The sequence below is a fragment of the Buteo buteo genome, chromosome 10 (assembly GCF_964188355.1).
Source record: "Buteo buteo chromosome 10, bButBut1.hap1.1, whole genome shotgun sequence".
Taxonomy (NCBI): domain Eukaryota; kingdom Metazoa; phylum Chordata; class Aves; order Accipitriformes; family Accipitridae; genus Buteo; species Buteo buteo.
The window spans coordinates 40,626,383-40,647,359 of NC_134180.1; the positions used below are offsets into that span (position 1 = coordinate 40,626,383).

The following is a 20,977-nucleotide window of genomic DNA, read 5'->3' on the forward strand; positions in this document are numbered from 1 at the left end:
AAAATAAAGGCACAATAAAATCTGGGTTGGGAGTGACTTAATTTAAAGTTTTGTTCATATCTCTTAAACTATTGTGATGTTTGAAAATTGTAAGTTACCTTTTAATAAAAAAATTGCATTGTTATGCCAACTATATCCTTAAGCAGAACTGGTGCCCACTTTAAGGTTAGGGGAGCGAACAGGAATATTACCTTCTACTCTTTCTTAATTAACAGTGACTTTTGTTATTTTTGATTCAGAGAAATGTTTATTCGGCTGCAGCATGAAAATAAGATGCTTCTATTACAACAGGAAGGATCAGAAAATGAACGTATTACAGAGCTCCAAGAACAGCTGGAGCAAAAGCATCGGACAGTGAATGAACTGGAAACTGAGAAAAGGTGATGGGTGAAGCAGCATCTTAAAATATAGCAAAAAGTAATTTCTGGACTTTGAGTGGTCTTGTGGTTTGCATCTGTAGCGTAGCACTATGCAGGAAGCCAATTACCCTTTTTCTTTCACCAGTGTAATTATTAATGAAGGGTTATGAAGCAAGCAAGAGGGAAAGTAGCTTAAATGTGGTGGTATAAAATGTGGCGGGTCTGGGTGTAGTGTACTCTGAAGAAAGTGTTGCTTATAGGATGCTCTTAGCTCTGAATGATTCTATGTAGACCAAGAATGGATGTAAACTCTATTTCTAGAACTCAAATTAATCATGTTGTAACACTGGGATATGGTCTAAATTTCTTTGTCGGTTAATGAATGCTGAAAGCAGTTTACTAGGATATGAGAATTTTGGGTAGTTAAGTTTTCTCAAAACTTAAAATTATTCTAGGTCTTTCGTTATAAAATATTTAATAAAGCTGCCATGTGTCTGTTTCAGCAGAAGTTCCAGTCAAACTAAAAGCATTTGAAATCAGTTTCTTTGTGGTTTAAGTCCTTCTGGGTAGACCCTCTGAAAAATTATCATCCAGACGTGAAAGAGAAAAATCTGTCTGTTGTGATCTGTTTAGATGGATAACAACTGTCTTTTCTTCCTAAAAGGCTAAATGAAGAGCGTATTGGGGAGTTACAGCAGCAGATTGAAGATCTGCAAAAGACTTTACAGGAGCAAGGATCCAAGACTGAAGGAGTAAGTGAAAATTTAGGCTTCTTGACCTTGAAGATGTCTTGCCAGTTTTGTTTAAAATCCTTCAGAGTAACGTCAAGTGCGTTGTTTAGATGTGCCTCTTCTTTTTCAGTGTGTCTAGTGCTGGTAACTACTAAGAAGGCATGTTTGTGGTTTGGTGCTTTTTTGTTTTGTTTTGCTTTTTTGTTTTTTTAAAGTTAGTTTGAAACGCACTAGTTCATGCGGTAGTAAGAGTAAGCAAGCCGTGAAGCCCCTTCAGGTCATACCCTCCTACCGAACAAACACAGACCTTTCAAGCAACCATCTTAAAAAATTGAGGCTGTTCAGTGTATTCTAAAAACTGTCTCCTGCCTGAAAAACAACTCTCTCAGTTTAGGTAACACAGACTTGGCTCCACTGTATTCAGAGCAGATGAGTTTAGTCTCTATAGCATGAGAATCCACAAGACCTGCACACCAACTGCATTTCAGTGGAAAAGCTCATGTTTTATGTGATTCCTTCCCCTTGCTTTCTTTAAGGAACTGTAACTCTTCTACCTTCTACTTTTACTTTTAAAAAAAATCTCTGGTTTTGTCATTAAATCGTGGTATAGTGAGAAGGATAGCTTTAAAGAAAAAAGATGCTGGAATTGGTATCTGTGCAATGCAAAAAAATATGAATGCAGTTACAGAAATGCATGGAAAAATGCAGCTTTCTTAGCATTTGTTTGGTTTGACTTATTTAGGTGTGCTAAGTATTCTTGGCTGATTTGTAAGAGCACTTTAACATTGCATGGTATGAAATACTGAAATATAACTTGAGTTTTAACTCTTTCCTTTCATAGTCTAGCAACCTGAAGCAGAAATTGGCAGCACATATGTAAGTAAGGCACATACATCCACAATAGCTTATTTATGCTAAATGATTTGACTGTTGTAGCTCAGAAACTGCCTAAGTCTTTGTACTGTGTCTTGGTTTTCTAAGCCACTGTTTGAGAATCATGCATGTAGTGAGTTAAGTATTAGTGTTCTAGTTTTGTCTACTCTGATAATCTTGTAATACTAGTATCCGCTTAACTGTCTCTTCATCACCAATAGCATTTTAACTGTTCTGGTTCTACAACAGATTGCTAAAACCATCACTTTTACTGGATTCAAAATGTATTTCATACTTCTGAAATACTTCCATCCTTTCAGTAGATGTAGTTCCTGCAAAGGAGATGCTGGAGGGGTTTTTTGTTCATTTTCTTTGTTTGTTTCTAGCTTTAGGTAAATGAGACTCAATTCAGAAGTCACAACTTCTATGGTTCTTCAAAAATACATACTAATATTTCTATTTAAACTCAAAAGAATTGCCAGAGTTTAAAATAGTTGTTTAAACACTACCACCATTAAGTTTCAGCTCTTAAAACTGTGCATGGGATTATTTGTGAACTTAATCCTTAGCCCAGCCTTTCATTTGTAGGGAAAAGCTGAATGAAGTGCATGATGAGTTACAGAAGAAAGAGGCTGATCTTGCAGAACTCCAGCCTGATGTTAGTCAGAACCGTAAGTTGTTTTTTGGGTTTTTTATGAGACTATGTTAATTTTCTTCTGAAATGATTCCTATAGCCCAGTGGCTGTGGGATACTTGTCTGGATAAGGCTTTCTGCTACAGCTTAGCTTTAAACCTGAAATGGGGGTGGGAGGAGGGTTTTCTTGCACATGGTGTGGGCCAGGGAGAGGTTCATGGGGGCTTAGTTTTGTTGAACAATACTCTGCAAAATGGGAATTCGGGGTCAGGTGGGACCTTACGGTACAACTGAAATAAAGATAAGAACTTAAGAAATTGTGTAGTAGCTAGAAAGTTTGTTTGCGGGGTGGTTAAATCAGGAGAACACAGAAGCCTTGGAAGTACTATGTCTATTTTTATTTTGTATGTCTTTGTTGATAATTTCTGTAAATAGCCCAGAAGATTGGAGAGCTGGAGGCAGCTTTGCGAAAAAAAGATGAGGATATGAAAGCAATGGAAGAAAGATATAAAATGTACCTTGAGAAAGCAAGAAATGTGAGTGGTGTATTTCTGAATGTATATATTCCTCCCTCATAAATTGTTGAACAGATTGATTTGAGTCCCCCCCTCCCCCTCTCCACCTCCCAATTAAAATTAGTGGCTATATGTTGCATTTTTAGTCAAATTGCTCAACTGCAGTCACTTAAGCATATAAGAGAATGGGGTTTAGGCTAAAGCATGAGATGCATTAGTGATTCCTTTGTAGCCTTTGATATCTTGTGTTGTACAGTGTAACAGCCTAGTTTTCAGCATAACTGCCTGACTAGTGCTCAGTCTGTTTTCATTTCTGCTGTAAGCAAATGAGATGCAGAGCTGTTGAGAATCAAACCTGACTTGTAATGCTTTTGTTTTGCCTTGTACAGGTGATAAAAACATTAGACCCCAAGCTAAATCCAGCATCGGCAGAAATTATGTTGCTCAGAAAACAGATAACAGATAAAGACAAAAAAATTGAAGCACTAGAGGTAAAAATTTACACATATTTAATAATAACTTCTAATATGTTCTGCTGTCTCTAATATCATTGACACTCAAGCTACTGTTTCCTAATGATCCAGTACCCTTCAATGCTGCATTCAGTTAGAAACTGCACAGAGCATCAAACCTAGAGTTTTTTAGTTTGGCTTAATTAACTTTGTATCTTAGTGTAAGTCTGTCAGAGCAGTTTACTTTTCAACAGTGTTTTTCAATGTGCAACTGAAACACTAATTTGGATTCCTTCTAAAACCTCTGAAAAGCTATAAGTGAAATATTTCATAAGACTAATAGTTTTGCCATGTTATGGTAACTTGCACAGAGCTGCAGAGTCTGACCTTTTTCAGTAGTAATGTAACTTATTTTGTATGAGGGACTAGGTATTTGAGCAGTGACTTCTTTATTTACTAGACCCCTAATAACAGTGGTTTCATATAGTGGAGTTCTTGAAACTATGTAGAAGAGTAAAACCTGTTAATTCGTAAAATCTGCTTGGCTGAAATCCTGAAAGGATTGTTGACAGTAGTGCAAATACCAAAAAAATGTTTTCAGTTTTATAGCAATATCAATGGGACTTGTTAGAATAGTTACCTGAGCAAATACAAAATTCCTCAACACGAGTTAGTAGGCTGAAAGATCTGACTTTATAAATGCTGTGGCCTCAGATTTCTTCTATGGGTATGTACTAGGTAAACATACTGTATAATAGCAATTCAGTAATGTGGTAAGAATATTCAGCCACTAGAGGTACATTCTTGTCTTTGACTTTCAGATGAAAAAAAATACTAAACTATTTATAGACTTTCTGATACACCCTAGACTTTCATGCATTTCCCCACACACGCACTCTTAAAGTATGTTTCTATGTTGAACTGCAACTTGAGTAAAGTTTGGCCTTTTCTTGAAGTAGTCTATAACTTCTCCCATGGTAATTTATGGAAGTATCTTTCTTTACACTTCTAAGCCTTCTAGTTATTTTGCATATTTAAGCATTTCTGCTGCATGTGTTTATTTCACTCAATAGGTTGCAATAAATTTATGCAGATTATTTTTGTGTTGTAATTGAGATTGTCTTCTCTACTGTCTCCTTGCAGGCTGAATACAAACTTGCTAAGTTACGTGACTATGAGGAAAAGCTAATTGTAACTGCATGGTATAACAAGGTGGGTTAAAAGTTCATTTCTTGGTATTTCAGAAATCGGAAAAACACATTTTGCTAAATGTGACAGTTAAATCTTACATCACTGTCTTTTTAGCAGTGTTTTAACAATCAACTATTTTGTAAAATTATTTTGTTGTATGTTTTCTGCTGGTCTTCTGTGCTTTGGAACGGGAGACTTAAAATTTGGCATAGGCCATGACTTCCGTGTTAGTAATGTACTATTTGCTGCCACAAGCTTCCATCTGGATTTAGCAGGCAAAATTCCTGAATGTTCAATAGCATTTGTTGTTGAAGTTTTTGGGCTTGAGACAAAGGGAGTCTGTGGTTCAGAATGTTTCCAGACTCCTGCTTTCAGTGTTCAGTGTCTTTAGCACAGTATCTGTGGAATAAAGCTAGAGCCATCTTCTCATCCTGCAGCAGTGTTGCAAAGATTGTTAGAATGTTTGACATTCGATTTGCTGTGAAAAGGACTGGAGAAAGTTTCTTTCATCCTCATATGAAGGAATGTTTAAGTAGAGTTTCATAAAGAAAGGCTGGAATGGGAAATCAAAAAAGGAAAGTAAAATTAAATGGCTTAGTAAAGGAACAGCTTCACTACAAGCTAAAATTAACACATTCTATATGAATGTGAATGGATCTTATTTTCTTCAGTCTTGGTCCATACCTTTTATGGCAGCAAGAGTATATAAGAAATACAGTAAAAGAAATTATGTGTGCATAGTTAGTAAGTATGAGCTTTGTGTATGAAAGATAGCCCATTATTTTTCTTCTGTTTTTGCTACAGTGTAAATGTTTTTTAACTTGTTTGCAGAGCCTAACTCTTCAGAAGCTAGGTATGGAAGCAAGACTGGTTGGCAGTAGCGGTGCCTGCAGAGACGGTCCCGGACGCTCATTCCTAGCTCAACAACGTCATGTCACCAATACCAGAAGGAATCTCACTGTTAAAGTACCGGGTGCAACATCTGATTAAACCAAGGACCATGAGGAAAACTTACATGCTAAAGTGTCCTTAAATGTTTTATAGCTTCCTTTTTAACTACTTGATGAAAGAGGAGGTTAGAATGGTGGGCAACTGCGAATTCAACATCAGAACCTATCAAGAAGTGATTAAGTTGATCAGTGGTGTGTCTAGAAGGTAGCACATAGTTTTCCAAATAGAAGTAGATTTAATAACTACAGTATGTATTTACAAGCACAACTTAAAAGATTTATATTTGCCTTCAGAATATATTGTAAATATAAAAATTGGCACTATATATTTAAAACTTTATTTAATGGGTTTGGGCTAGAAGGTTGACTTTTGTAATGGAAAGATGTTATGCAAAAATGTACTTCAGGAAACTGGCAATATTGGGCATTTTTGCTGGGCTATTCTAAAAATAAATTTAAAAGACTGGTACCATGTTTTAAAAAATACTTTTTTAGAATACAAAGTAAAATTGTAAAAGCAAGAAAATACTTGCATTTATAGAAAAAAAAAAAAAAAGGTGTAGTACCAGTTGACTTGTTTATATAACAGAAGACAGGATTTGTTTTGTCATCTCAAGTGAGAAGCAGAATTACTCAGTTTATTTAGAAAAGGAAAGATTAAGTTTGTGTGTATATACATTAAGGAAAACCTGTCTTTAAGATGTTGAATTCACTAAAGCCAAATAAGCTGTCTTTTCCTGTGTAAGAAAAAAGCTATTACAGTGATTGAAAAGTCTGGGCTATGTTTTAAAAGTCTGGCGTATTGGTACACTGCATTTATTTGCAGAAAGGTGGTTAGGTGGGAAGGAACCCCATTTATTTCCAGCTATTTATACAGCCCTGTACATAGAAATTAATTTTCCTCTTTTTAAATGTAGTTTCACTTCAGTAATTCTGAACTAACTGTGCTAGGCAGATGAATGAAAGATAGCTGTGCTGGTTGTTGGCAGCAAAGATTGTTTGTTGGCAGGGAGAAAAGCGGGTGAACTATAATAATTTTGCAGTATCTGGATTGAAGACGATAAAATGGGGATTGATGTCTGAAATTTGTGTGCAGGAAGCTGCTATCTTTAACAAATTTTGTGTCACTTTCTTTACCAAATGTCTTATTTTTGTTGTGAACTGTATTTTTAGGAAGCTTGTTAATGTCCATTCTTCTTTGCAAACTGTCTAGAGCAAATTCATTATACATAGTTAAATAAAATAAAATTACAGCAGCCCTTAAAAAAAAAAACAAATACGCTTAAACAAAATATTTGAGGGTGCTGTACCAGTCCGTGATTTAATATGAAACTCAACCGTATGTGTGAATGAAAGCATATGTCTATCTTCACCATTAAGGCCATCTTTGGTTTGAGAGCGGGGGTTCAGATTTGCAGAATTTTAAGTTTTGAATTGTGAAATTTGAGTAGTCTTCCATTTTGCATGCCCCTTAGTATGGCTTGTTCTTTGATTTCTTCCTTCCCCAGCATCTTAAATTCTTTATTGGACATTGCATGCAATGCTAGAGAAAATAGAAGTATTCATTTTTAGGACTTAGCGTTGCTTCTTTAGTTGTGGTGATAGATTAACAGTGCTGTACATTTAGGCATTCAAAAGAGATTTCCTCTTTCAAAACGGTCTACACAAGGCATTGTTTAAAAGCCAGTCTCATGCTAAATGTGGTATGAGCAGAGAATATGTCGGACAAACTGCCATTGGACAGTTTTGTCTATCAGGTTGTGCTCTTCAGGATTTTATGCTTCTTTGGACTACCTCTTGGGTTTTGAGGTCTTTTATTGCTGCAGTGATATTACTGGGGTTTGTATTTTTAAGATACAATTGCTTGTTTAATCTGCTAGTGGTGTGGGAGATGGTGGTGAGCAGTGGAACAGGAGACTAAGTCTTAGCAAGATGCTTACGTTTCTAAAGCCTGGTACTTTGGTGTGTTCTAGTGAAATGTGAAACTGTCACTGATGGTGTTGAATGGGTCTCTTAACCCTTGTTCTTTACAGCATGGAAACTTTCATGGACATCTTTCAAATACTGATCTAGTTAGTAGGCTTGATGCATTTGTTGTACTTTTCACAGTAGTAGAGCTGTGTCAGTAGTCATATCAGGTGCTGAATAGTGAAAAACTTGGAGCAAATGTCTTTGATGTACACTTCTCAAAACTGCAGACCCTGGGACCAAAAATGACCAAGAACCTCCCTATTGTTTAATTGGAAGTTTGTCTTCTGACTAGCAATGTAAGAATTTAAATATTGGACTACAGACAGGGATCAGCCTTTTTCAGGGCAAGGTTGTCCCCAATAGTCTTGTTGGGGTTGCCAAAAATGAATCGGGTTTTCAGGTGTTAGATGAAACGTTACTTACTTGGGGCTTTTCCAAACTGTTAAAAGTTAAGCCTGTGAATATAGCTTAAGTGTTTCTTTGGGATTGAGAACCTGTTTAAGAGTGGCTGTTTTATAACTGGTTAAACTTGGGTTATGTCCTATGAATGAGGAACTGATCTGTAGAAATAAATATTTGATTATAAGCCATAGTGTTATATTCACTTCAGCTCATCTGGCTGTGCAGAAAGGATTGTTAGAATAAGTATCATTTTAATGTTAACTTCATCCATGTCAAAAAAAAAAAAAGCTACTAATAGCATTGCTGTGTTATAGCTGAGTTGTATGCAACATGTAGCAGCAGAACAATGTCAATACAATGTTCTTTGATGCAATGTGCACCACTGCTGAGGCAGGATGAAGAAAGAGGCTACTTGTCTCTGCTGCAAGATGAATTCGTATCATGCCCAGACAGCACAGTTAGGAACAGATTCAAATTACGAGATGAAATCATAGAATATTGCTGAAGTTAATCAGCATTATTGGTCATTTAGCCAGTTTCCAGTAAAACGGGTAATATAAATCCAAAGAAACAAAAATATGTTCTGATTGACATATCATTTGTTAATATTTTTTTATATAAGATTAAAAATAACCACTAGGGAAGAGAAGTGTTTTGTAGCAATAATACAAATTTTGAACTAGTAGGTTCTTTTACACAAGGTGGATCAGGCAGCAGTTTTGAGAAGATTATTTTGCAACAACTGTATTATAGTGGATTAAGAAACTTTCACTGAAAATAAATTTTCACCTAACTGATTTTTTTGTTCATTAAAAGTATATATATATATGGGTATTCTATTTTCTACAATAGACACTTAACTTGGAAATAAGTAATATAAGCAATACTGATGTTTTGTTTAGGTAGCCATAAATAGCTTAGGAATTAGAAAATGGAAACAATAGTTTAAGAGTTGGTAATGTCTAGTAAAGTAATTTTCTTAACTTTTTCGCTTTTTTCCCTTCCTCCCCCTAGTCAAGCTAGAGTTGAGGTTTTCAGTGTACCAGTGTCTACATCTTCTGTTTAAAGCAAATGTAAACACCGTGTTGCATAGAACTTGAAAAATTGCACTACTTTTTAAACTTTTGTTTTTATTTTTCTTTGGAAAGAATTCTTTTATATTCACATAAAGATTTTTAAAATTAATTCTTTGGTGTCTTTATTCCAAGCAATGTATTTAATGGTCCCTAGCTGATGTAAGCATCTATATTTCTGGGCAACGTATGAACTGGGTCTGCATGTGGATATAGTTACATGGTCTAAAATGTCATGTCACGTATGTATAATGAGTGTATGTATGTTTTGCTGTAACAACAACAAATCAGAGTTGTGCCACCTTCTCCTCCTCTTTTCAGTTCATTCCTGCTTACGGTTCTGCTCCCACCCAAAGCTGGTTACCTGTACTCAGTCTGCTGACAGTCATCTGAGAGCTGGGTAAGGGACCTTGTGAAGTGGAAAGACTAAAACCCACTACAAATTAGCTGTTGAGTGACTTCAGTAATTGCTCATTGCTGCTGAAATAAGTTAGGATCTCTGCCTACTCTCCTCAGCCCCACCTAAGAGGACACAGAGGAGAGGTACACACTTCTAAATCACCATGCTTGTTATTATTTGGACAAGAAAACTGACTGCCCTTTTCAGTCTGCTTTGCAGGTTATTTATGTGCCCCGTTCTTAGTCTCCTTGACAGCTTTCTTGTTCCCTGAGCACTAACCTCAACCCAGAAGTGACATTGGGAATGAGAGCAGGCAGCTGTTCAGCCCTCCAGAGTGAAGATCAGCAGGGAGAAGGTGTCACAAGTTTCCTTCAGGGCACCCGTTTCAGACCTGTTTTTACTGCAGGTTTTCCCTTTCTCTGAACCATAATCCTCAGTCTGACTATCCTGACATTGGTAAGTAAGGATTTTTATTGCCTTGGGCCGCTACTCCATGAGGATGGGGAGCTGCGTGATCCCTCGGCGTGGAAGGGCCTGCGTACTGGCAGAAGTGTCCCAGTGAGCGTGAAGTGAATGGCCAGATACGGAAGAACCATTTTTCCTTCTTTCTGAGGCTGGATGTAAAAGCATTTTCAGCCACTGAAGAACAAAAACTGCAGGTGTGTGTTTGAGGGAGAACGGAGGGGAAGAGGCTCTCAGCTGTGCAGGAAGCCTGAGCTGAGCTGCAGGATGTTTTCAGCCCGTATGTGATCTGTCACAGGACATGCACCGGCAGCCGCCGCTGCCTTCCTGAGCGCAGAAGGGGCGAGCGAGGGGTGGTGTGTGCAGGGGGGAGCTCTGTTTCCAAGTGCTTGGTTATGAAAAGCTGTGTTCAAATGCAGACCACCTGCACAGAGCCTGGGTCTGTGACCCCGTTTGCTTGTGGCTTCTCTAGTAGCTCGTTAAGAGCCGAGCACTACAGCAGGTTTGTATGTTTAGGCAAGGTGTGTCCTTGAAGAGGTGCAGGAGCAAGGCCCTGAGCGCAAAGAAAGGGAGGAGGTGAGATCAGCTGTGCATGGGATATGGTTTTGGTGGAGGGGGCAAAATATCCAAGGAGCCCTTCTGCAAAATGGTCCTGTGAAATGTGCTCTGCTCAGAGTACAACTAACCCGGCAGAGACCTGGGGAGGAGGGGGAGGAAGCTTTTGGATATAGCAGCAGCCTGGGAAAGGAAATGGAAATCTGAGCCAAGGAGTGAAATAAAGAAGTCGGATGACACCTGCAAACTGGAAGTGCTTTGGGAGTAATGCTGCACACAACAGAAACTTGTCACTGTTCCCCTCTCCTGTTCCCAGTCAATTCCAGGCATGCAGCCTACTTCTAGCCTTCCCCTTCTGCTTCTCCCCAAGGAAGGAAAAGAAAGAACATAATGTCTAGAATGTCAAATGAACTTCCTTGTTTCAGCTGCAAAGGGAAGATGTGGGAGCACCTTGCCAGGAGCAGGTCGGGAGGGCAGCTGGCATGGGGAGAGGAGGGTTGGGGAGCTGGGGTTGAGGGTGTCTCATCCCACTTTTAGTGAGAACCTGGTCAAGTCTCCTGCATTTTCTAAATAGGTTGGTTTGGTTCCCATGTCTCCACCTTACAGATCTGCAAAACTGGAGCCTCAAGTGCCAGAAACAGCATCTTAGTCCAACCTCTTGTTTCCACCCAGCTGTGCCTGGCACAGAAGATCAGAGGAGGGAGCAGAGCCTCCCCACCCAGCCCTATGCTTGAAGGAGCCTTGCCAGAAGCCATGTTCACTTGCTATAAATTTTGCTTTAACAGCGTATGGCTGTGCTTGGCCCCAGTATGCAGCTGTGGGGCCACAGGGTCTTTCTGCCCTTTTGTGAGCCGGTCTGTGGGGCCATCCCAGCCTTCCATGCTTCTTCCCCTCTGCGCTTGGAGGAGAAAATGCAGGTTAAAATAAAAGGATTTAAAACCCACCTGGGCGTTAATGCTTGCATGAAGAAAGATGCTTTTTATTCCTTCAGGAGATGACTTAATTCTCGGAAGGGACTGGGAAAAATTTGCTTCCTCTAGGAACGTGCAAAAAGTACTCCAGGAAAAATTGAAAATGAACAGGAGAAGGTTGCTTTCTCCTCGCTTCCTCACCAGGTGAGCAGGAGGTGGAGGTGTGTGTTACTGGCACTGTGTTGTGCCTTCCTGCCAGCAGCCCCGGTCCCACTCCTGGGAGCTGCACCTTGTCAGGCCAGGGGGTCTCGCCAGCATCCCGTGGTATAACTCTTATGGGGTCGATGCATTTACTGGCGTTAACCACCGGTTGTCAATCTTGGAACTGTTTCACCTTGCATGCGATAGTTTAAAATAATAGTAATTTGTTGCTGGTATTTTCCAGGGGACCCTTTTATTCGTTAGGCTATTGAGTGCAGCAGGCTTGGCTGTGCATCGTGTGTTGCTGGAGCTCACCCCTCTGCTCTCCGGGCACACCAGCTACTCGGTGGTGCTGGGCAGGTAAACAGGGAGGATTTAGCATATTCCAGGAGGCAGGATTGGTAAGGATTTATTGATGCAAGAGAAAGAGATGTTAGAGAGTGACCTTTTTTTAATCGATTACGTGTCAAGGATAACAAAAATCAAAAAAATGTTGGTAATTAATACCTGTATTAATGTCATAAAACAAGGGGTGGTACCTGCTCTTCCACAGTACACAGCCACAGCCTGAACACTGCAATCTCTAAAGTGTTGCTCATTCTCTCGCCACTGTGAAGCATGGCCATCTATCATAAAATTAGGAAAGCCCCAAGCCCCTCCTTCATTTACAGTGCCATATGGCAAGCCTAAAAGTACGCTGGCAGATCCCAGGCTGATCACCTTTCTCATGTGATACAGAGTACAAGGTCCGCTTGTAAAAGAAATGATTCTGCAATTGCTTTAAAAGAAGCAAACAGCCCAGCCTCTCTCTAAAGCCAGGTGGTCATTACCACTGCCCAGGGAAGCCACCGAGGGCTCGTTTTCAGCATCCCTGCCAAAGGATTTTCCCTTTGGCACGTGAGGGCGGTGGCCAAGGCTTCCCTACCGAGGCACGGCGCAGATCTTGTAGGGCTGCGGGGCCATGGTCATGCCCAGCTTGGGCTGGAGGCTGAGCGTGGTGTCCGGGGGTGCCTGGAAGGTGAATTTCTGGAGCAGAGCCGTGAAGATGAGAAAGAGCTCGGCACGGGCCAGCACCTCGCCCAGGCAGGCACGCTTCCCTGTGGAGACAGCCACCCGTGGCATCCTCAGCCTCTGCCTTCCCTTAGGACCATGGTCTAGCTATGTTACCCCCTTCCCAGGATGAGTTTTGCAGCCAGAACTGTGCTCCCCAATAACGGCATTGGTGTTACAGCATGGGCTGCCCCCCCCCGAATTGCATGACTTTGTGAGAGCGTGTGCGCGTAACCGTATGCGCACACGTCGTCTCCTGCCCTGCTTGGGTAAGCTGTGCTGGCGCGCGTGGTCTGGACGTGCCCACGCTGGGATGGGTGGTTTGAGCCGCACAAAAGCGAGCTACCAGAGAAGGTGCGTGATGCTGGTACGGGAAACGGGGATGCTAAAAGCAATCTCGCTGCGGTGCGGTACCCTGTGGTGGCAACAGGGAACGCAGCCATGGGGGAGCAGGAGCACAGAGCGATGCTCTTGCCTTGAAGGTCTTTCTAGGGTCTCTGGCACTTTTATGGTCTCTTACTCAGCCTCGTCTCTCTTTTGTGCACATGAAGAGAGCCAAGGAAGGGCTCAGAGTGCGGTTGTGGTGCTTTGGGGTGGCTACGTGAGCGCGTCTTGAGCGGCACCTCTCAGGGTGCAGCCAAAATCAGCCCTTTCCATTGCTATTTTCCTCTGTGTCTCCACCATGCAGTTAGAAGCCCCATCCCAGTGCCAAAGCACCAAACTTCAGCAAATCTTACCTATAGAAAATGGCACAAAAGCCTCCCTTTTCCAGAACTGACCATCCTTCAGGAAATGCTCAGGGTTAAAAGTATTGGGGGTTTTCCACTCGTTCTTGTCAAACATCACGGAGGTTAAATTTGTGACCAAAACGGTGCCCTAAGAGGAAAAGAAAAATAAGTTGCACTTTCTCTGTCACTAGCAGCAGCAAGGGTGTTTTTTATCTTCCACTCTCCTCTCCATGAAGAGCATCCATAGTCAAATTCTGCTGCAATTATTTGTCCAACACCCCCCTGCATGGCCACTTTTTCCTACTGCTTGTCTGTTTGGAGGTGCAATGATTATATACCCATGTTTTTCCCTCATCAGCGTCATTTTTATCTGCTGTAATCTTGGGCCAAAGTTCCTGTAAAAGCTGTGTGAGATGGGATCTCTGCCTCGATGGTGTGCGCGGGGGGGGGAGGGTGTCGTCCCACAGCGCTCTGCACCATTCAACGTGCTGGAGGACATTGTTTGGATGGCAAAAAATACGTGTTCGCTAGGAGTGAACTCTGGACGGGGCAGAGACGCTGTGGCTCTGCCCCTCCTGTCTGCGCAGGAGGGACCTGGCCTGACAAATCACGCCTGGGGAACTGGGAGTCTCTTGCCAAAGTCTCAGCGCTCAGGAGCGGGGTTACCTTTGGTATGTGGAAGCCATCCAAGACCGTGTCCTTCACCGTCAGTCTTGGGACGTTGAAAGGGATGATGTTGCTTTTCCTCTGCACTTCGTGGATGACGGCATTGGTGTAAGGCATGTTGTTCCTGTCCTCCAGGGCTGGCTGTCTCATCTGCCCGATGACCGTGTCAATCTCGGCTTGTACGCGGGCTGGTAGGAAAGAGCAGGGGTCAGCCAAGGTTCAAGAAAAAAAAAAAACCACCAAACCTTGGAACAACGCGTGGTGGTTGCTGTGAGGGTCCCCCAAGAACTGACCTGGGATACCTGCCACTGTTTGCACCTCTTTTGTGTGAGTGCAGGAGGCTTCCCATTTTCTCTTTCAAAAAAGAGACTTTCATGAAACTGCGAGGGCTAAAATCGAGGAAAACCACTGACTTTTGCTAATTGTACCTTGAATTTCTGGATACAGAGCCATATACAGCAGAGCCCAGCGGATGGTTGTGGAAGTGGTCTCGGTCCCAGCGAACAGTAGGTCGAGCACACACGCCACGAGGTTTTCCTCCTCGAACGTGCCGTTACCGTTGTCCTTCACAAAAAGGTACGTTAGTGCCGCACAAACAGCAAGGGCTGCCCTGACACCAGGCTTGCTCTAAGTCAACCCCAAGGATTTTGGCAGAAGCTGCTGGCCCCCTGCACCTCCATCCTGCTGATGGCTGCCCTGAACCTGATGTCCAGCCCATAAATGGCCACACAGGCAGCTCAGGTGGAGAATTTGGGCTCATTTCGCATCTCTCCTGATTTCTAAGTCCTGCTGCAAAAGGGTTTGCTCTGCATTGCTGACCTTGGCTATCTCCTGCAGGTAGCTGTCGATGAAGTCCCGGCTCTCCGAGGGGTTCCAGTCCTCCTTGTGTTTGTCGATCCTCTCTTTCACAAATTTTTTCAGCAACTTCCAGTTTTTAAAAATGGTTTGGTGGGGTCCAGGGAGGAACTTTATTATAGACGGGAAAGAGTTGTATAGCTTTGGACACAAAAGGAGAATAGCAAATTGAATAAAGGACTGAAAAAAGCAGCTGTTATCAAAACTTGAGGAGCCTGCAATGCCACGCTTACTAAATTGCTGGAGTTGGTAGAAATAGCTCAGCTCCAGAAGAGCATTACAAGGGATTGGTATTCCTGTTACAGAGTGATTAGTTCATTACCCAGCATTACAGCAGGCAGGTTGACAGTCAATGGGCAGGAAAGGGGATGTTGGATGAGAGAGAGCAACATGAGCATTGCACAGCTTGAAAATAAGACAGAAAGAAATTACAGGCAAATCTACCCTCTGTGAAGGAATAAGGAATGACAGTGAAGTTTGGTGATGAAAATGCTATGAGTTTTGAGGTTGTCTTCAGAAAAGAAACTATGGCCCTGCAAAACGGCACACTGTCCGTGTTGGCGGCAGAATTTCTGTACCTGGCTCATGATGGCCCCGTGGAGGCTAACCGTTTCGTCCATCAGGCGCAGCATTTTTTTGAATTCCTCATCGTGGTAGTCAAACCGATTGCCAAAGGTGATGGAGCAGATGATATTTGAAACGGCGTTACTGATATTTAAGTGAGGGTTGAAAGGATTCCCTGGAGAAGGAAAAGGGAGCGATCAATACTCTTCCAGTCTTCACAGAAAAGGAGGAGAGAACACAGTTGTAAGAAGTAAAACATACAACAAATATGAGTGAAATGAGTGACCCCTGATGGGCACCCTCCTGTGTCACTGCTCTCCCGGGATGCCTCGCAGCCCCCACGAGCTGGCCAAGCTTGGCTGGGCAGACCCAGCAGTCCCAGTTCAATCAGATTATGGAGATGTTTGTTTACTTTGGCAAGCAAGGTCTGCAGAAGAGCAGGCATCGTTTGAATTCATTAGAAACATCGGTGTTTACACACACACAGGATATTTCCAGAGATCTCCAAGAGAGCGGTAGGTTGAAGGTGGGCTATGAATAATGCTTTGGGTGTTACCTAGCTGCATTCACCAGTCAGCTTGAAGGCAAAACACCTGTAAAAGGGAGCTGGGATGCTGGCAGGGTGCTAGCATGGCCTGCAAGGCGAGGTATTTTTCAGCATGCAGTGAATCATGGGTGAAATTATAATGGGCCATACCTGTTTCTGCCTTCAGCACAGCTTATGAGGGCCGTGGCACTCACCCTGTTCATCCCTAAATGCATCCATGAGGCATCGGCACTCCTCCTGGATACGCTCCTCCAGGGTCCTCTTTCCCAGGCCAAAGTTTCGGAGGGTGGTCAAGGTGAACCTCCTCTGCTGCTTCCACAAGTGCCCGCTGGAGGAGACCAGTCCTGGCAGAAACACCCCACCATGAGCCATGGCAGATCCTTCCACCCAGGAGAAAAAGCTCCAGAGCTCTGCCTTATCTCCAGCTGTCTCGGACATCTGCAGGGTCAGGGCTTTGACCTTACAGCTGAGCTATGTGTCCTGGCAGATAACTCACCCAGTTTGCTGAAGATCTCCTTGTTAATGGGAAATTCAGGGCGATCCATGAAGTTTTCCGCTTGGTTTACAAGAGCTTCCTTAATCATCCGCAGCCCATTTATGAGCACAAACGATACGCTGCCCATATCCATGCTCAAGATGTCACCATATTTTTCAGTAAGCTGGGAGGGGAGGAAATAAATAAAAGGGGTTTCATTTGTAATGAATGTGTCTGCCGGGACAGGGACAGCCCTGGCAGGGGACACGGGTGAAAATAAGGGAAGCTGAGAGTGGGAGGGGAGATGGGGTGTTTGCACAAGTGTCTGCTTGACTGTGTACAGTCTTTTTTCTTTCCTCTTTTCCCAAATGACTAATCAAGAGTTGGTGTTAATTGGCCATAAATCAAGTAAAACTCTCCAGGTTTGAGTTTTCAGTCCTGTGCTTTTCCAGCTTTTGTTTCACTCCCTTCCCAAATGCCCTTCCAGTCCCCGGTCAGACCTACAGGGCTCTTACACCTGCGGTATCGTGTGGTGCCCTTTGCCCAAAAGATCGCTCCACACTTGTCCCCCTCCTCGTACCCGGGCAAACTTCATCCACGTTGCTGCTGACCGAGGGCAAATCTCCTGCCCCGGGGTGAGTTCCTCCAAGTCCTCATAGACCGTAACCCCTTCCCTGCGCTGCAAAGGTCGTGTAGCCACAATCCCCTCCGTCCTCTTCCCCGTGGTGCCCACCACCCTCGTACCTTCTGCATCGTGATTTGGGGATCGGTGAAGTTCATCATGTAGATGTGCCCCAAAAAGGGGAGGGATAAGGGGCTGGGAGGGAAGTTCTTCGGCTTTCGGCGCTTCATGTAGTCGGCGACAAGCAGGAAGACGATGAGGAAGATGAGGAGCGTCTGGAAGGAGATGCTCTCCCAGAGGAAGCGCAGCATGGGTGGATGATGGGGCTCCGTGGGGACGTGGCCCACGGCAGGTCAGGGCAGGTAGAGCTCACGGGGCACCACCGAACCTCCCAGGGACTGGGGGAGATGGGCAATGTGCTGGCGCAGCTGTGGGCACAAACACAAGACAGCATGGAGCAGCTTTTGCTGACCTGGCCTAGAGGCTGCGTTCGGACTCCTGCTTTCCCAGGTTTCAGCAAGGACCGTTTGATTAAACCCCTTCTTGATTAACTCAAGCATTTCCTCTGATCTCATTAAAAAACAACCGAACACGAAACAAAACACCCCCAGCTCCCCCTTTCCCCTCCCACCTCCCACTGCTGCTTTACAAAAACCCCAGTGATCTATGTCCTTGACTAAAGGACAGAAAACGAGCTTTGTGGGGCTGGGATTAAAACTTTCCGGCAGCCTCGCCGTGCCGTTCCCACGAGCCCACGGCTTGGCGTGAGCCCCGCTCTCTCCTCCCTGTGGTGCCCTTACCGTTCCGTGTCCCGGCGTCAGCTTCACGGCACCGGGGAGGCTCCAGCCGCTCCGAGCGCTTCGTGCTTTCCTCGTTTGCAGAAGCTCATTCGCTGGTACGAAGACTCCCAGACCAAGCCCTGGGTCAACGGGGACATCCGAGATAAGGTTGCGCAAAGCTTTCACAAACCATCTGACTCGTGGGTTGAGGTTTCGGTGTGTCAGGGTGGTGCAGGCTGGAAGCAAACAGTCATCTGGGATCTGCAGTGTTTTCTAAGCACCGTAATTTTCGGATCTCCTCTGGACAAGTGCAAGCAGAGCAACCTGCTCTGGCCATGAGGTTGGCCCTGCCACGAGCCCTCCAGCCATCCCTTCCCACCTGCTTTCGCCTTTAAGTCCACAGCCGGTGCCAAAGCCGTGCCCAAAGCCCGACAAAGCTAAGGCAGGTGCCGAAAAGCCAAAGCAGACGCCCAGCTCTGCAGGCTGCGGCCCTTTGGTGGTGGCTGGTAACAGGCTGTGCCGAATTTTCGCATCTAAGAGTGGGTCTGAGACAAGCAGTTGATCATGCGCGTACACCACATGGAATTTTGATGTATGTGTTGTGTTTTATTGGGAAAGAATCAGGGGCATTTACAGCAGCAGTTTGCCATTGCACCGTGCAGCTCTGCTGTGGCCATTTGCAGTCGTCAGCTGCCACCTTGTGCTCCGGGGGATGATTTGGGTTCATTTTCTCTCTTTTGGGGACATCAGTTGTGGCCGTTGGGGTTGTCCAGTGCTGAAGACAAGGCACAGAGATGCAACAGCACTGCTGGAGCAATGCCATGTGCGTGAGAGCAAAGCTGCTACATAACCTTTACACTTGAGAAACTTCCAAAGTTGAATCACCGTTTTATTGCAGAACTTAAAGGGGAAAAAACTGTTTTCAAGCAGAATCTCTCTTTTTACCTCTGGCTTTTAAGCACACTTAGGCATGAGACATGAGATGTTCCACTCAAAAAATAAACAAATTCATGCCTCCTGCCTTTATGGTATGGGATCATTACATTTAAAAATATTTTTATTTGTTTTTTTTTTTGTTGTTCCCTCCCCCAGCAGGTGATTTAAAAAAAAAAAAAAGATGATGACTTCAATCATTTATTCTCTCCATGAGAAACCCTAAAGTAACAGGGAAAGGCAAGTTTGAAATGGAAGAGGGAAGAGATCAAGATTTGTTTGCTAAGCCAGTGCAAATAATACAAGCTGTAGCCACATATCAGAGGTCAGGTCTACACAAGAGCGCATAAAAAAATGGAGAGAAACCAGTGCCTAGTCCTGAATGGCTTTGAAAACTTCATAGGTGAAAAAAAGTCCACAGATCTTTTATGTTTTCTCTTTTAGAAAGGAAAAAAACCCCACGAAACCATGGGAGCCTGTAAGTGCGCAACATTAATTAAAAATGCAATAGGATTAAAGTGATCAGTTAGAAGGACAGCTCATTGACAAAATCCCTGTGTGCCCGGCGTGGCAGGGATGTGATGTGCAAAGGACTCTCCCATGTGGCATAAATCTGCCACTGCACAGTGATTGCTTTGTAACGCAGCAAAGGCGGTTATTGCCAGAGATGGAGGCTAAAGCCAGTGGAAATGAAACTTGATTTAATCCTCTTTTCCTGTTAACTATTCAGCATCCTACGTGCGTGCCCATAGAAGTCGCTTATGAAAGGTGAGAAGAAAAAAACAGAGGAAACCCCCCAATCTTTGCTGTGACTATATTCCAAAGAAAAGCCCACAGGAGACAGCATTTCTAAGCTTTAATGCTTGGTCACATAAATAGAAAAATTCCCTACAAGTTGCATATTTAATTAACTCTTTTCCAAAGAGACCCCGGTGTGGGCAGAAGCGGTGTCTCCAGCACAGAAGGTGCCATGCCCCCAACCCACCTCCTCAGCCCCACGCTACGGACATGCCCACCGTGCGTGGCCACAAATCTTTGCCAGGAACAGAGGGGAAGCGGCGAGCTCGTGACTTCCCACCGCAAAGTCTCCGCGCCGACATTTCCTTCCTGACGCCCAGCGGTGAGCCGCTGCGGGCACAACCCTTCCGACACTGTCTGCTCCTTCTCGTTCCGTTGAGCTTCTGTTAAACTGCTCCTGAGCAACCCCATGCAATTATTTTTTTGCAACGTTTCTTTCCTGTTTTCTCTTTTACTAGCACAAACCTTTTTGGATAAACCGTTCCTGCTCATACAATTGCAATACTGTATTTTTGTAGCCATTCGAGATCTGCTGGAAGCAGATCTTCTTGTGCCATCCCGTTTGGGTTGGCCTTTGGTAGAATCTGCTTCTACCACCCTGTAGCCTCCTGATTAAAATTTCCATATACTTAAGAGATTAAAAAAATGCGTGCTGCTGCTGCAAGGATCTCAGCTTAGGTATTTCCATCACAAAGCAGCAACGTGGTGGTGCAGGGAATGTACAACACACCAAGCCCAAGCTCAGGATTGGCTGTGGCCACCTGGAAGTCCAAATCAGTGCTGAGGCATGAACCCAGAGCTTGTACGTCCAAGGCCAGCTGCCCCAACTGATGAGGGACACCTCAGAAAAATGCAGCCCGTGGCCATTCGGGGTGCTGCAGCATTGGGATTTAGGGGTCGTTAAATCGTCTCTGGGTGGTTGACATATGCCCTATGGAAGAGCCAACATGGACCCAACTGTGCCCATGGTTTTGCAGCTGGCAGACACCTTCCTAGGAGTTGCTAACGGTGGCAATTAAGTAATAAGGCTTTTAAATTCGTGCGTTTTGTCAAACTGGTAGAGGGGAGGAGGCAGGAGGTGAAGGGAAGAGCTGCAAGGGTTCTCCTTGCAGGATGTGGCCCTCCTGACCTTCCCACTGCCACCCGCATGTTGGTGGGTGCTAGACGTCCATGGCCCATCATTTCAGCCCAAAATCGATGGGGCGGGTGGGAGAAGGGGTGTTTTCCAGCTTTCAGAGGGCTGAAGCAGGAGGGGGACGTGGGGCAGCCCCCCGCCAGCC

At 43.8% G+C, this 20,977-nt stretch overlaps 2 protein-coding genes across 3 annotated transcripts in view; one reads left to right on the forward strand and one right to left on the reverse strand.

The window, feature by feature from the left end:
- HOOK1 (hook microtubule tethering protein 1) overlaps positions 1 to 9,263 on the forward strand; it is a 29,797-nt gene extending 20,534 nt beyond the window's left edge. For both annotated transcript variants that reach the window (XM_075037232.1, XM_075037231.1), the window contains 8 exons: positions 240 to 380; positions 1,024 to 1,111; positions 1,932 to 1,966; positions 2,552 to 2,634; positions 3,033 to 3,133; positions 3,502 to 3,603; positions 4,708 to 4,776; positions 5,587 to 9,263. In XM_075037232.1, the coding sequence (XP_074893333.1) occupies positions 240 to 380; positions 1,024 to 1,111; positions 1,932 to 1,966; positions 2,552 to 2,634; positions 3,033 to 3,133; positions 3,502 to 3,603; positions 4,708 to 4,776; positions 5,587 to 5,745 (778 nt within the window). In that variant the 3' untranslated portion in view covers positions 5,746 to 9,263. The remainder of the gene's footprint in view (positions 1 to 239; positions 381 to 1,023; positions 1,112 to 1,931; positions 1,967 to 2,551; positions 2,635 to 3,032; positions 3,134 to 3,501; positions 3,604 to 4,707; positions 4,777 to 5,586) is intronic.
- A 2,677-nt stretch (positions 9,264 to 11,940) lies between these two features.
- On the reverse strand, positions 11,941 to 18,103 carry LOC142035276 (cytochrome P450 2J2-like). The gene is made up of 10 exons (XM_075037236.1): positions 17,988 to 18,103; positions 17,310 to 17,615; positions 16,587 to 16,749; positions 16,285 to 16,434; positions 15,558 to 15,718; positions 14,944 to 15,120; positions 14,553 to 14,688; positions 14,125 to 14,312; positions 13,468 to 13,606; positions 11,941 to 12,777 (listed from the first exon to the last, which is right to left on the reverse strand). Exons 2-10 carry the CDS (start codon positions 17,496 to 17,498, stop codon positions 12,602 to 12,604), a joined length of 1,479 nt encoding a protein of 492 aa, XP_074893337.1. The 5' UTR covers positions 17,499 to 17,615; positions 17,988 to 18,103; the 3' UTR covers positions 11,941 to 12,601.
- Positions 18,104 to 20,977: the final 2,874 nt, after the last annotated feature.

What these genes read in the sequence shown, in the direction of transcription:
- LOC142035276 (XM_075037236.1), bottom strand. Translation starts at nt 17,498, where the DNA reads ATGCTGCGCTTCCTCTGGGAGAGCATCTCCTTCCAGACGCTCCTCATC. An exon ending in ACCTGCAGGAGATAGCCAAG is followed by an intron (nt 14,689 to 14,943) that starts GTCAGCAATGCA and finishes CTTTTTGTGAAG; the next exon opens with GACAACGGTAACGGCACGTT. An exon ending in ATGGCTTCCACATACCAAAG is followed by an intron (nt 13,607 to 14,124) that starts GTAACCCCGCTC and finishes TTTTCCTCTTAG; the next exon opens with GGCACCGTTTTGGTCACAAA.